At 38.6% G+C, this 15907-nt stretch overlaps 1 protein-coding gene across 9 annotated transcripts in view; it reads left to right on the top strand.

The window, feature by feature from the left end:
• HERC3 (HECT and RLD domain containing E3 ubiquitin protein ligase 3) overlaps positions 1-15907 on the top strand; it is a 136114-nt gene that overhangs the window by 78052 nt on the left and 42155 nt on the right. For 7 of the 9 annotated variants that reach the window (XM_004009709.5, XM_060416896.1, XM_042251254.2 and 4 more), the window contains exons 17-21: positions 9761-9784; positions 9876-9965; positions 11135-11305; positions 13213-13356; positions 14608-14774. In XM_004009709.5, the coding sequence (XP_004009758.2) occupies positions 9761-9784; positions 9876-9965; positions 11135-11305; positions 13213-13356; positions 14608-14774 (596 nt within the window). The remainder of the gene's footprint in view (positions 1-9760; positions 9785-9875; positions 9966-11134; positions 11306-13212; positions 13357-14607; positions 14775-15907) is intronic. The other 2 variants (XM_042251255.1, XM_060416897.1) reach the window with 1 other exon arrangement.

The following is a 15907-nucleotide window of genomic DNA, read 5'->3' as shown; positions in this document are numbered from 1 at the left end:
GAGTTCTATAATTTGTCCTTGACTTTGATGTTAGTGTCACACCTGTGCTTTATTGACTGGCTTTTGCATTCTTAAAACACTGAAGTACTTTGAGCAATCATAAGTACTCATAAGCAGTCACAAATGGGTAGTCACCCGAATGACATAATTTTAATTAGTTGCCAACATTAAAAAAAATCAAGGTATCTGAAGTAGTCAAACTCATAGAAACATAAAGTAGAAAAGTGGTTGCCAGGGTCTAGTGAGGAGAAATTGGAGAGTTTTTTAAATGGGTTTAGACTTTTTAAAAAAAATGAAGTATAGTTGATTTACAATATGTTAGTTTCAGGTACACGGCAAAGTGATTCGTCTTTCTATATCTATAACTTTATGTTCCTTTTCAGATTCTTTTCCCTTATAGAGTATTACAAAATACTGAGTATAGCTCCATGTGCTATTACAGTAGGTCCTTGTTGTCTGCTTTGTATATAGTGGTGTGTACATGTTAATCTCAAACTCCTAATTTATCTTTCCCTACCATGGCCCTTTGGTAACCATGAGTTTGTTTTCTAAGTCTGTGAGTGTGTGTTATAAATATGTTCATTTGTATTAGTTTTTAGATTCCACATGTAAGTGAAATCACTTGATATTTGTCTTTTTCTGTGTGGCTTACTTAGTATAATAATCTTTAGGACTTTCAGTTTTGCAGGATGAAAAAATTCTGGAGATACATTGCACAATAATGGAAATGTATTTGAGACTAATGAATCTAACACGGTAAAGATGGTAAACTTTGTGTCTTTTACCACAATTTAAAAAGTCAAGGAACATAAAGTGAATTTCTGGCCTTTCTTGAGACCTGGAAGACCTGGCAACATGACCTGTCTCCCAGATGGTGCCAGCTGGCTGGAGTTCAATAGGGGCTCTTTAGATGTGGCTTATACATGCCAGAGTCCCCACTGCAGTTTGATTTTGACATTGAGGAAAGGATCATTTGCTGTTATCTTCATCTAACAGCTAGTCAGCTTGAGTCATCTTATGTCAGCTGCCTGAACCCTACAGGGTGCCTGGTTTGGGATTATGTGTGTGAAAATGTCACATATCCCTGACCTAGTTCTCGCTTACATTACAACTGTGGGTTTGCCTGCCACCCTTGAGTTGGCTCTACAGTTTGTTTGTAGGCTGGCTTGGGATATATGCAAGGCTTTTTAGGATCACCCATCTGTGGATTATGTATAAATTTGAGTGATGTCAGAAAACAGAGTGATAATATGGTTATTTAGTGAAGCCGTGCAGAGCAGACACGTTTGAGATGAGTCCTTGCCAATTTAACAGTTTCATCACTGACATTTAGGCAATATTTTCCTATACACTGCAGGGATTTTGGAGGTCAGTTGTTGTTGTTTAGTCACTGAGTTGTGTCCAACTCTTTTTTTGACCCCGTGGACTGTAGCCTACCAGACTCTTCTGTTCATGGGATTTCCCAGGCAAAAATACTGGAGTGGGTTGCATTTCCTTCTCAGGGGGATTGAACCCAAGACTCCTGCATTGGCAGGTGGATTCTTAACCACTGAACTACCAGGGAAGTCCTTTAGAGGTCAGTAGTGGTTTCCAAAAGCAAGTCATTTAAATAGGTTTCTTTAAGGAAGATTTTTTTCTTTGTCAAATACCAGATGATCAATGCTGGAGACTATAGAGTGTTTTAATAAGGGTTTTGATTACCTTAAAAAGCCAAAATACTTTTCAAAAAAGTGGATAAATCTTCTAAATGGGTTTACGTAGGCATGGAAGCTAGCAATGAATTCTATTTTCATCTGCTAATATAGAAGTTGTAAGAAGACAAACTTCTCTGTTTTATGAATTCATGAATAAATATTCATTGACTCATAAAACGTTAAGAGCTGCAGTAAGTCTTATGAATTATTTAGCCAGCTGCTTTGTTTCTAGGTGAGAAATTGGAGTCTCAGAGAAGCTAAACAATTTTTCCACCAACTCAGTTAGCGTAAAAGCCAATTGTTCTGACTTCTAATCTACTTTTTCTGTGACTTCCTACTGAATTCTAATGGACTCTAATTTACTTTGACCCTACAAAAGAAGTTGTTGGTGTTAAAAATATAGGTTATCATGACTGTGGTCTCTGAATGGAGTACTTAAGTGAGCAACTTCTATAACTTTTTTTTATTGTTCCTTTCTCTTAATATTTGATAAACAAATATAAGCCTTAAATACCAGCTGCTCATCTCCTCTTCAATAATTAAGGTTGTTAAAGAAAGATACAAAATTGGATAAAATAACTTGACCTTTTGTGATTTCTGTGGAATTTTTTCTGTTATATAATACTATTAGAAATTAAAGTTTAAATTTCTTGATAGCCTGGATTTTAACCTAAAATGCTAAAGCTTTTTCATGTATTTGTTTTTTTAATTTTTTGAGGTATAATTGACATGTCACATATTATTTCAAGTGTATACCATAACGACTCGATATTTACACACACTGAAATGATCACTGTAAGTCTAGTTACTGTCTGTCACCACACATAGTTGCAAATTTTTTTCCTAGATAACTTTTAAGAATTACTCTCTTAGCAACTTTAGCAACTAAAATATGCGGTACTGTTCTACTATCTGTAGTCACCATGCTGTACATTATATTACTGTGACTTGTTTTATGACTAAAAGTCTGTGCCTTTGACCCTCTTCACCCATTTTGCCCACCCTCCATCTCTTCTTCCCTCTAGCAGTCACCTAACCTGTCTCTTATCTGTGAGTTTGCTGTGGTTTTGCTTGTTTAGATTCCAAGCGAATCTTGGAATATGTTCACTTCCAAATATGAGTGAAATTGTATTGAGCTTGTCTTCATCTGACTCACTTCAAGGTCCATCCAAGTTGTTGGAAATGGCAGTATTCCATTCTTTTTGTCTGAGTATTACTGTTCGTTCACTCAGTAAAGCCAATTTCTGACACCAGGTTGTGGGAAGGAAAATATAGCATTTATTGCAGAGTGCCAAGCAAGGAGCCCAGGGCAGCTAGTGTTCAAAACACCTGAACTCCCCAGTGGGCTTCAGGAAAGCATTTTAATGGCCACAGGAAGGATGGGGGTGGCAGGGTATGTAATCAGCCCATGCACAAATCTCATTGATGGTGAGGTAAGAGGGCAATGTCATTGTCAATCCTCGGGCTCCAGTATGTCTGGGGCTGTGTGCTCATGGTCGTCAGGTAGTAATTTCTTGCATTTGGTGGGGATTTTAGTATTTGCTGCACAGCTCAGGAAATGTGCTCCAGGTACTGTTATCTAGGTCCTTCAGAAAGGAGCTAAAACAGAGGATGGTGGGAGTGGTCTGTTCGAGAAAGGCCCCATAACGTCATGCTTGGTTACATGAGTAATAGTCCACTGTGTGTGCCTTTTCTTCTTTCTCCATCCACATATTTATGGATGCTTAGGTTGTTTCCATATCTTGGCTAATGTAATAAGGCTGCTCTGAATATGGGGGTACATATATCTTTTTGAATTAGTGTTTTTTGTATTCTTTGGATAAATATCCAGAAGTAGAACAGCTGGATCATATGGTAATTCTATTTTTAATTTTTTGAAGATCCTTCATACAGTTTTCCATAGTGGCTGTACCAGTTTAAATTCCTGCCAGCAATGCATGAGGAGTCTCATTTCTGTATATCCTTGCCCAAAATAGTATTTTTTGTTTATAGCAATTTGGACAGATGTGAGGTGATATCTCAGTATGGTTTTGATTTGCATTTTCCTGATGATTAATGAAGTTGAGCATCTTTGCATGTGCCTATTAGCCATCTGTGTGTTGACTTTGGAAAAATGTTAAGGTTCTCTGCCCATTGTTTAATTTTTTTTTTTTTATATTGAGTTGTATGAATTCTTTGTGTATTTTGTTAACACCTTATCAGACATATTGTTTGCCAATACCTCTCCCATTCTGTAGGCTGCCTTTTCATATTGTTGATGGTTTCCTTTGCTGTACAGAAACTTTTTAGTTTGATCTAATTCCCTTATTTATTTTTGCTTTTTTTGTCTTTGATTTTTGAAGTCAGATCCAAAACATCACTGCCAAGACTGATATCAAGTTGCTTACTACCTATGTTTTCATCTATGCGTTTATGATTTCATAGCTTACATTCTAGACTTTGATCCATTTTCAGCTAATTTTTATGTATAGTAAGTAAGATAATGATCATTTTGTTCATTTGTATATGCCTGTCCAGTTTTCTCAACACCATTTATTGAAGAGATTGTCCTTTTCCCATTGTGTGATCTTGCCTCCTTTTGATTGACCATATATTCATAGGCTTATTTATGAGCTTAAACACTTTCAAATGATAGTAATGAACAATAAGTGGATTTTCCCCAGCCTTATTGAGGTATAATTAACAAACAAAATAGTAAATATTTGAAGTGTACAATGTGATGATTTGATGCACATATACATTGTGAAATGATTACAAAGATCAAGCTGATTATCACATCCATTACCTCACAGACTTAACTTGTTTCCTCTGTGTCTCAAGAATGCTTAAGAGGTATTCTCATCAGGTGTCCAGTGTATAATACTGTGTGGCTGTAGTCACTCTGCTGTACTTTAGTTCCTTAGAACTTACTTGTAACTGAAATGATTGTACCCTTTGACCTACATTTCCCCATCTCCTCCTCCACCCCCCTGTCTCCCCCCATCCTCTAGCAACCATCATTCTTCTTCTATTTCTATGAGATTGGTTTTTTTTTTTAAGATACCGCATATAAATGACACCATACAGTATTTATCTTTCTCTGGCTTATTTCAGTTAGCATAATGTCCTTTAGTTTCACCCATATTTTTGTAAATGGCAGGATTACCTTCTTTTTTTGTGACTGCATAATATTTTACCGTTTGTGTGTACATGTTTGTGAGTCTGTGTGTGCATCTCACACTACGTGAGGTTTACGTGTTAAATTTTTTAGCTTGATGTAGTAGCCAAGGCTGTGTAGTTTACAGTTCAGAGCACGTGCTTTACTGTAGTCAAAAAGAACTGGTTTCAGTCTTGGCTCAGGCCTAATACCTATGTGACCTTACGCAAGTTCCTTACTTTCTGTAAGCCTAGCATCCTCATTTAGAAATGTGAATTCTAGCAGTATTATGAGAATTAAATGGGAAAAAGCATGGAAAGGCCTTACTTTGCCAAGTACTTAATAAGTGCTGAAGTGAAGTGTTAGTCGCTCAGTTGTGTCAGCCCTGTGCAACCCCATAGACGGTAGCCTGCCAGGCTCCTCTGTCCATGGGGATTCTCCAGGCAAGAATACTGGAGTGGGTTGCCATGCCCTCCTCCAGGGGATCTTCCCAACCCAGGGATCGAACCTAGGTCTCCTGAATTGCAGGCAGATTCTTTACCAGCTGAACTACCAGGGAAGCCTGGTCATAAGCCTTAGTAGCTATTTTTCAGTAAGCAGTCTTGGGCACCTAATGTATTTCACATGCCTGCTAGTCACTGGGAATGGCGACACCTATGGGATATGGTGGCTGCCTCTGTGACATGCTTGCTGCTGCTACTGCTGCTAAGTCACGTCAGTTGTGTCTGACTCTGTGTGACCCCTTAGGTGGCACCCAACAGGCTCCTCCGTCCCTGGGATTCTCCTAGTGAAAAAGGAATTATAAAGGGACACAACACGTGTGTGCAAAGAAGTGTGGTGTACCAAAGAAACATTCTAAAGTGACTGACTTGTTTATTTTAAAGAAGAGAGGGTAGTGGCTTATTTATTTCAATTAATAAACTGCCATCATCTACACTTGGAAACCGGATAAACAGAGCACAGAATGAGTGATGCCATGGGCTCCCGTGGGGCAGCACAAGTGAGAAAGTCAGTGATACAAAGGAAATGCTTCAAAAATAAGGACTAGAGTCTTCGACACATTGGCTGTATGTGTTGTACGGGGCTGTGTTTTGGTCCCAGGTGCCAGGATTGTGCACAGCTGTATTTGCCTGCACGCCAGTGGCAGTGGGGGCCAGGTGCACCCACTGAGGGTACAGGAGTGCCTGGTGGCAGGTGGGCCCTGAGGCAGAGGCTCTCGTGCTCCCTCCCTGCACTACAGGCGCTCATGCGGTGACTCTTGTCCCCAGTCACAGCCACAGTTGGGAAAGACTGGCTTGGAAGATAAAAAGATATTCCCAGTTCCCCAGCTCTCCAGTTCTGTATCATGTATTTATTCATTGCTCCTGTTTCATATCCTTAGGAAAAATGATTTAAGGTAACAGTGCCACCCCATTTCAAGCAGGAACACTTGAAATGTGATCCACCAGTAGCACTTTGCTAGTTTTAGGTTTGGGAGACTCACTTTTGGGGAATAAATGGCCCAGGCCAAGTAGTCTCTCAGGAGAGGGTCACATATCTTACCAGTTAATATACATCTTTCCAGGTTAAGGAGAACAGTCAGGAAGCACAATCATAATATTGCTGTTTCAGTATTTAGTTCATGTAATCTGGAAGCACCAGTACTAATACCACTTCTAAAATATTCAGCATCTATAAAATAAAAATCAGTGAAATTAAACCGTTATATTTTAAATACAAAATTTCAGACTTGTAAAAAAAATAAAATTTGTAGACACATAAACAGACTTTCTTATAGGCCTGCTGCTTCTTTTGACTGAACACCCTTCCCTTGTTCACCTTCCACAGAGCCAGCACCTCAGTCCTCCCCTGCGGTGGGGGTCTTCTGGACCACCAGCTCTCTTGCTTTGGCTCTGGTTCCCAACAGTAATTTCTTTCCAGCCATCATACCCTGCTGAAAGCATGATAACCCTACCCTCCAGAAGGGAGATCAGCTTAACCTTCAAAACTGAGCTTTTTCAGGGTATGTGGTGGGGGTTGCAGGGAGAGGATGGTGGGAAAGAATTAGAGAACTAGAGTGGGAGAGAGCTAAGAAATACAGACAGAGCTGCTGATTGATGTCTGAAATAACTACATTGTACCAACAAAAATACTAGTATTTACTAGGTATGGTTGTCCCTCCATATCCATGGAGGATTGGTTCCAGGAGTCCTCACCCCCATATCAAAATTCTCCATGCTCAGTTCAGTTCAGTTCAATCGCTCAGTCATGTCCGACTCTCTGCAACCCCGTGAATCGCAGCATGCCAGGCCTCCCTGTCCATCACCAACTCCCGGAGTTCACACAAACTCACGTCCATTGAGTCGGTGATGCCATCCAGCCATCTCATCCTCTATCGTTTGTCCCTCATATAAAATGATATATTGGTTGCATATAACCTAAGAACATCCTCCCAAGTACTTTAAATCATCTCTCGATTACTTGTAATACCTGATACAGTGTGAATGCTATGTAAATAGTTGCCAGTGTGTGACAAATTCAAGTTGTGCTTGCTGGAACCTTCTGGAATTTTCATTTTTCTCCAAGCATTTTCTATCTGAGCTAGGTATAATCTGCAGACGTGGAACACATGGATAAGGAGGGCTCACTGTATACTGGGAGGCTATAAAGCCAACAGCTGTTTTTATGGTCACTGTTAAAATTTTTTTGAGGTGTTCAAAACTTTATTTTGCTTTATAGAACAGGACACATGATAAAGATCTATCTTTTGTCTTAAGAACAGACAAATAATGCCTAGAATAAAATCTCTTCTGAGAAGGAGGATAGAAAATTTTAAATATTGGCACACACTTCCCCAGGATATTTGTACCTTTTGTAGGTATCTAGAGTACAAGATTACTTTGTAGAGTGCTGTTTTATGATGTGTGTGTGTTTTAGTTGTTTCAATTCCAAAAGTCAGAGTAATTAGAGAAGCCGCCATGAGAATGAATCAAGTCAGCCTGGGTTCTATATGTAAGACTCTACACCTTGTCTCCCTGGACTGGGCTCTCTTCTCTAATTAGAGTTTCTCAGTCTCGAGAAGGAACCTGTTCTAAAGCATAAACAGGATGATTTTTTTTAAGAATTCTTTTCAGTGCTTTCATCGAAATATACTCGAATACAAAAGGAAGTATATATACACTTATTATTCACATAGCATTTACACATTAGAAAACCAAAGCAGATTTGCAAATTAAATATTAACAAAACTCTAAAACACAAATGCCTTCCTGAAGCGAGACCCCTCTTGCATTGTGATTAGGACTGCAGGCTGCCAGGCCTGGGGACTTGAGTTCTGTGGCTTGTCCTGTGAACCCAGGGATGACTCAATTCTCTTTTGTCCTTTCAGCTGCTATTAAACCTTCATTCATGCAGCTAGTCAGGACTGCTGTGGCCTTTTCTTGGGCACAAATGCATCACTTACAAAGGAAGACTGCTTTTTTCCCTTTCCTTGGACACTTCAGTATACTGTGGCACCAGTGCAATCATCAAAATAAATGCAAATTATATGGGAACACATAATTATAAGGAGTTCATTCAGAATGTGTTTTTATTTTGTTTAGGATATCATTTTTTTCTTTTTTTTAGAAAAAACACAAAATTTAAAAAATTGCATAGAACACTCTCAGATTTCTGGGAATAAATCCATGGTTTTCTGTTTGTGAAATACTGCTCCAGGTCAGCATGATCCATACTGTTGATTTTTTGTTTGATTGCTTCTGTTGGGTTATGTAGCAAACAGTATTCATTAGCTTAATCTTTCAGGAGAGATTTCCTTTTTGCTCCTGATAAACTAATGTACCTCTTAGATATGTTTGTAACCTACCTATTAGATATGTTTGTGGTTGTTTTTATTTGCAGGTGTACTTTGGGGGTATTGTGGGTTTGGTTCCAGACCACCACAGTAAAGCAAATATTGCAATAAAACAAGTCACACAATTTTTTTTGTTAACCAGTGCATATAAAAGTTATGTTTATACTGTATTCTATTAAATGTGCAATAGAATTATGTTTAGAAAAACAATGTACAAATCTTAACTAAAAAATACTGTATTGCTAAACAAGAATGCTAGCCATCATCTGGGCCTTCAGCAAGTTTTAATCTTTTTGCAGCAGTAGTATCAAAGGTCACTGATCAGGTCACCATAACAAATGATATGAGAAAGTATGAAATATTGCGAGGATTACCAAAATGTGACACAGAGACATAAGGGGAGGAAATGCTGCTGGGAAAATGGTGCTGATAGTGGTGTAAGACTAAGCGCTGCCACAGAACTTCAGTTTATTAAAAAAAAAAAAAGAGTATCTGTGGAATGCAATAAAGTGAAGAGCAATAAAATGTAGTATGCTTATCTGTTATTCCCTTCTTTAAAAGTTTATTCAGATTTCATTTACATATTGATGGAATATCTTCTGTAGGCCAAGCCAGGGACGACTTTCTAAATACCTAGTTATGGACAACTTTCTAAATATTTGATTTCTGCCAAGAGTAACTGTGTGTACGTGTATGTTTGTAAGAGGTAGACGTAACATGCTGACAAATGAATCGCATTATCCACGTTACCGAACAAGATGAACCTCTGAAGTCATGGTTGTAAAGCTCCTGTTTGGTATTAGATTTCTTATAAATGGAAATTCTATTAATGCTGTAAATTATGGAGTTAGTGAAATGTTGTTTTTGTAAAGGCCCTTTAAATTTTTCTGAAGTTGTTTTCAGTGTTTTTCTCAGTCTATATTTATCAAAACAACTGGTCTATTCCATCATAACTCCAGTCAGCTGTTTAAATGGTGTTAGTTCCATGGCCAAATAGTCAGATAGGTTATCTATTTTGTTATTTGTTTTGTTATTTGTAGGGGATAAAAAGTTCAAGTTTTGTAATCCAACTAAGAGCCTTTATTTTTCTTTACACAGAAGGCTCGACCATCTATAATGCAGGTAAGTGATACTTTAAAATTTATTAATGTATTTTTCCAGCAGTATTCTCTGTGGAATACTGTAATATTGCCAATAATGTGTTTCATTCTAGGATGCTGTAACGCTTTGTTCCTACCCTTTTATCTTTGATGCCCAAGCCAAGACCAAAATGTTACAAACTGATGCTGAACTACAGATGCAGGTAACATATTTTAAAAATTATTTTTTCCTATTATGGGTTTCTTTCATCTTATACATTCAGTTGTAATTTTTTCCTAATAGGAGAAGGTTCATTTGGGTAAAGTTGTAGTATAACTTTTAGAACCTATAGAAAACTTTTCAGCAATTCTCTATTGAACAAAGCAAATATAAATGAAGGGACATTTAGATAAACTGAGGGTTGACAGGTGTCTTCATAAAGTATCATATAGTAAATATTTGCCTTTGTGGGCCGTATGGTCTCAAGTATAAAACTCTGTGTAGCACAAGGTTTTAATTTTACATAATTTTCACATGTGTGAAATATTCTTTTTTAAAATTTTTGTTTAACCATTTAAAAATGTTAAAACTATTAGTAGTTCAAGAGCTGTATAAAAACAAGCAGCAGGCTGGATTCAGTCAATGGGCCATTGTTTGCTGACCCTTGATACATTATTAAATGGAGCTTGGCAGTTCTTTATTGAGCCAAAATTTAAATTAGAGAGATTTGTTTAATTTAAATTTGTTTTTATTGTAAAGTATAATTGGTTTTGGCAAGCCTGCAAAGATGTTTGTGAACTAGTAATCCAAACCTTGCAATTCCTACTGCTGGTGGATATGTAACTTCATTCATCCCTCTCTTCCTCTCCCCATCTTTCTGACTTTGTCTCTAGCTCTTATTTACATTTATCTCTATATATCTGTTTTCACAGTGATATAGCCATCGTATTGACAATTTAAAGCTTTTCCAGAGAAAATGGACATTTTTCAAAGAAGTAAAGCTGTTTAGCAAGTGGTTATTGGGTTTCTTTTCCTGCTAATTCTAAAGTCACCATTTTTACCCACTATCCATCGTCACTTTCTTCTACTAAGATATCATTTCAGTCTTAATCTGCTTAGTCCAAATCATTTTCCTGGAATGAGTTATGGATCATATGGTTCATAAAGTGTTTCAGTTAATCTCTTTGGGTTCCTATTGGAAGGATTTGTGTGTTTTGTAAACATGACTGAGAAAATCTACTGGAAGAGTTAGGAGAATAAAGAACAAGGTGGAGATGCAGCGTGTCTGCCCTGCCCTGTACCCAGCTGTGGTCCAAAGGCACGGCTGACAGCCATCTCCATTTACAGATGCACTCTTGGGTGATAACTGTGTTCTTGGGTGTGCTGTTCCAGGTGGCGGTCAATGGGGCCAACCTGCAGAACGTTTTCATGCTGCTCACCTTGGAGCCTCTGCTGGCCAGAAGCCCCTTCCTGGTCCTTCATGTTCGCAGGAGCAACCTTGTTGGAGATGCCCTGAGAGAGCTGAGCATTCATTCTGATATTGATTTGAAAAAGCCTCTCAAAGTGAGCCCTTCAGTATATTTATCTAAATAACCTTCCTGGGTTTCTTTAAACAGTGTCAGATGAAGCAGCAAAGATCTTACTAAAATCTTGGAGTACAGCCATTCATTATTTCTTTCATTCATTTTACAAGAATTTACTCATCTCCTTCTGTCCAGTCACCAAAGAGACCATCTCAACATGACATCAGATAAAAATGCCAGTGGATTATTATTGGAGAAGGAAATGGCAACCCACTCCAGTGTTCTTGCCTGGAGAATCCCAGGGACGGGGGAGCCTGGTGGGCTGCCGTCTATGGGGTCACACAGAGTCAGACATGACTGAAGCGACTTGGCAGCAGCAGCAGCAGCAGCAGCAGCAGGGGACCTTCTTTGTCTGCTCTTTTCCGTGTACCTGTTCCCACTCTACCAAAACCATGCAAACAGTAGCACTGCTAAAGCTTCAATTGGGTAAAACTACCAAGCCAGCATCTAGGAAGTCTTTGGATGTCAAAAATTTAAGAGAAAGGAAGTAAAAAAGAAAACAGAAAAGTAGTGAAATTTTCTGGGCAGCTGGTCGTCTGTCCTGATAGGCCCTTTTTAGTACTCTGAAATGGTTAAGAAATTGTCTTTCCTCATAAACTATGCATGTTTGTATTACCATTTAATGTATTCTTGGGGCTTAGCACAATGCTTGGAACACAGCAGCTGGTCAGTAAATATTTAGTGAATTATTGAAGTTTTAGATCATTTCCCTTTCCCTTCAGAAGACTTTTCCTGTTTCCAATCCTGTTGTAAACTCCTGAAATGTAATAGACAAGAAACTGATGGTTTCCATGATACTGTCATCCTTTTCAGAATTTCAGTGGGTAGCATCAGTCCCATCAGTCTGCCTGGGAGTTCTCCCTAGAACTTCTGGGATAGATTTTTGATATTGCAAACAGAAGGTGCTCTCTTTGCCACCTGTTTTCAGTCACTAATTCAGATGACTCTTTTTGCTTGGTAGCATGTCTGAGTTAAGTCTTCTACTGGCACCCATGTAATCAGAATCTTACTCTCCTCCTGCTCCAGGCAACCTTGAGCATAGTGTTCAGGATAATTTTTCTTTCTTTTTTAGCCACTCTATGTGGCGTGTGGGATCTTAGTTCCCTGATCAGGTATCAAACCTGTGCCCCTGCAGTGGAAGTGCAGAGTCTTAACCACTGGACTGCCAGGGAATTTCCCAGGATAAGCTTTTTTAAGTGCTTTTTATTTTTAGCTCTGTGCCTGAGCCCTTCCAGTAAAGTGGGGATGGTAATAGTAATTTCTGTGTGTAGGACTATTCTGAGGATTAGGTTAATAGAGTTTAAGTGGCTGGCATGTAGAAAACTCTTAATAAATCTCGTCCTTTGGTTTGCTGTAGTTGTTACTGTGGTTGGGTCCAGCGTGCTCCATATAGATCTGTAGTGGGTCTCTTTATAGCCCCTCACAGATGTGTCTGCTTGAACTACTCTCTTCCCTTTCATATTCATCAGTTAGTTTAAGACCCCTACTGAGAGAGACTTCTGTCTTTACTCAGGTTAGTCATTGCTTTTCTCTGTGTGTCAGAACATTTACCTCTCAGTGTATCTGACTCTTTGAAAATGTATTCTTGAATTGTTTTTTTTTTTAATGTTTGCCTCTCTTCCCCAAATTGATGGTCAACTTTCTGTGGACATCTGGTAAAATTCTCACTTTGTCTATATCCCTTGAAGTGCCCAGTAAAATTCTGTGTGATTGTTAAGTGTCTTGTTAATAATCAACAGTTAACACCTTGCAGCTTGATTGCGGCAGTGTATTCTGTTACATCTTCCTTTCTTTGTCCTGACTTTGGAAAGAATTTGTGAAAAAACCAAAAACCAGAAAATGACAATGATTTCCCTGAAGTACTAATTCCACTTTCATTATTTTAAGGTCATTTTTGATGGTGAAGAAGCAGTGGATGCAGGTGGCGTCACAAAGGAGTTCTTTCTTTTACTGTTAAAAGAATTGTTGAATCCCATCTATGGAATGTTTACCTACTACCAGGATTCAAATCTCTTATGGTTTTCGGATACGGTAAGTTAGTAATGTCATCATTCAACAGATGGATTGAACGAAACTTCCTTTTTGTTGTCAGACCAGTCTCTAGCTTTCTGACGTTTGCAAAGGGGAGCGCTAACAAAGATAATCATTTAGTGTGTATAAAGAGTGGATGCAGTCTTCATGTTTCACCTGTTACCAAGACCTCGTAGTTGCATTTTGTCGCCCATCAGTCCCATTTCCATTCCTAGTAGGTAAGCTCCAAGCTTTGTATATCCTCGAAGGGTAAAAAGAGTGTGATAAAGAAATTGGTTTTATGACATATAAAGAATAACTGTCAAATATATCTTATTTTAATAACAATGATAGTATGTGCATGGATACTCCCACAGATGTACACAGTTTATTTTTGAAAATGCAGTAGGAGAGCTAAGTTTTAAAAGGCATTCCCATTTTAAGCAGACTATAGTTTATTTCTTTTTCTACCAGACTTCTCTCCCTATATCTGCACTGTCCTGCCATTAGCCTCTTGTGGCTATTTAAATTTCAATTTTATTTAGTTAAATTAAATAATACTTGCGCTTCCCTGGTGTCTCAGATGGTAAGGAATCCACCTGCAATGCAGGAGACCTTGATTCGATTCCTGGGTTGGGAAGATCCCCAGGAGAAGGGAATGGCAACCCACTCCAGTATTCTTGTCTGGAGCATTTCACATTCCCTCAGTTGTACTAACCACCATTCAGGTGCTCAGTAAGCACACACAGTGGCTGACATCTGGGACAGAACAGAATAGAATGTTTCCATCACTGCAGGAAGTTCTATTGGACACCAGTGCTCTAAATGAAGATAAGCTGTTCTCTGTATCATAGGTGAGCTGTAAATGCTTAACTTTGTCTGCGTTGCATCTTTGGGGGACAGTTGAACTTTTGTTTTTTAATATTTTATTCTAAATATTGCAGTTCTCATCCACCTCCAATAAAAATCACTGTTATAAAACAGATCATTACTCTGTATTTGTGCTCGTGTATATGTTCAACAATGAGCATATATTAATTTTGTAATAGTATTCTAGTAATTTCTAGGGATAGCTTTTTTTTAAACCTCTTTTATATCATTCACAAACATACACAGTTAAACTTTTGTTAGGGGTATTTCTCTGTTTCAGAGGGTAACAATATTATAGATCTTTATTCTTTCATTCTGAAAATATTTTAAGGTAAATCACAGATGGTTTTGAGAGTGCGAGCACTGCCTTTCTTCTTAACACATTTGCACATGTGCTGAAAGTGTTTTGTAGAGCACAACTGGTTTCACTTGATTGGCATAACCTGCGGACTCGCCATTTACAACTCCACTGTGGTGGACCTGCACTTCCCGCTGGCTCTCTATAAGAAGCTACTGAACGTGAAGCCTGGCCTGGAAGACTTGAAGGAATTGTCACCCACGGAAGGAAGGTACAGAGCTGAAAGATGGGAGCCTGGCGTGGAGAACTGCTCTTGGCACTGAGATTAAAGGTTGAAAACATCACGTGTATAAGTTAGAGTTTCTCATTCGATTGTGCTGCGTATGCTTTGTCTTAAGACGGGGGTCCACAGCTGCTGGCTTGAAACAATTCCTGGGTCACTCTAGGGACAGAAAGAGAAAAAGGAAAAGGGAAGTCATAGCTGCCCAGGAATCCAAACAATCTCTGCTTTTCTTATCCTGAACAGAATATAAGGACTTTGAGATTTGTCATGGTCCGTAAATAGCAGGGGAGAAAGTATTGAAAAGAGAGCCTGTGTTTTTTTTTAAAGTTACAGATTTCCCCATCCTTTTGTGTTTCTGTTTTCTCTGTCTCCTTGAATTTCACACTGTGACCACATGTGCTGGACTTCTGGTCACCAAATGTGTGTGGGGTTCTCGCCCACATGTCCAAATAATTCTGCATGATGCCAGCTGGGTGTCCTGCAACTTATCTCAGTTCTGACACCATCTACCTGGAGATAGAGTTGGATCCCACAGGTTAAGGGTTTCTGTTGCCCTCATCCCAGAGGAATTTACAAGGATTTGGGGAGCTCTGTGCTAAGGAACTGGGGGCAGAGACCAGTTTATGTATTTTTTCTGTTATCTCATGGAGCCTTTGTTAGAAAGTAGTTTAATTGGGATATAATTTGCATTCTGCACAGTTCACCCAGTTAGAGTATATAATTCAGTGACTTTTAGTGTATCCACAGAGTTTTGCAGCCTTTACTCCATCAAATTTAGGATGTTTTAAGAAACCTGGTATTCTTTAGTCGACATTCCCAACTTCTTCATCCCCTGAGCCTTAGGCAACCGTTAATCTACTTTCTGTCTCTGTAGACTTGCCTCTTCTGAATATTTCGCATAAATGGAATCATACAATATGTGGTTTTCGGTATCTGGCTTCCTTCACACAGCATGTTTTCAAGGTTCATCTGAGCTGTAATGTGTATCAGTGTTTCATTTCTTTTTATTGTCAAATTATATTTCATTGTATGGATATACCAAACTTTGTCTATCCATTTATCAGCTTATGGACATTTGAGTGGTTTCTACATTTTGACTGTTACCAACAGTGCTGTTACGG

Source organism: Ovis aries, chromosome 6 (genome assembly GCF_016772045.2).
Source record: "Ovis aries strain OAR_USU_Benz2616 breed Rambouillet chromosome 6, ARS-UI_Ramb_v3.0, whole genome shotgun sequence".
Lineage (NCBI taxonomy): Eukaryota > Metazoa > Chordata > Mammalia > Artiodactyla > Bovidae > Ovis > Ovis aries.
The sequence above is the reverse complement of the archived record's forward strand: the minus strand, read 5'-3'. Positions and strand labels throughout refer to the sequence as shown.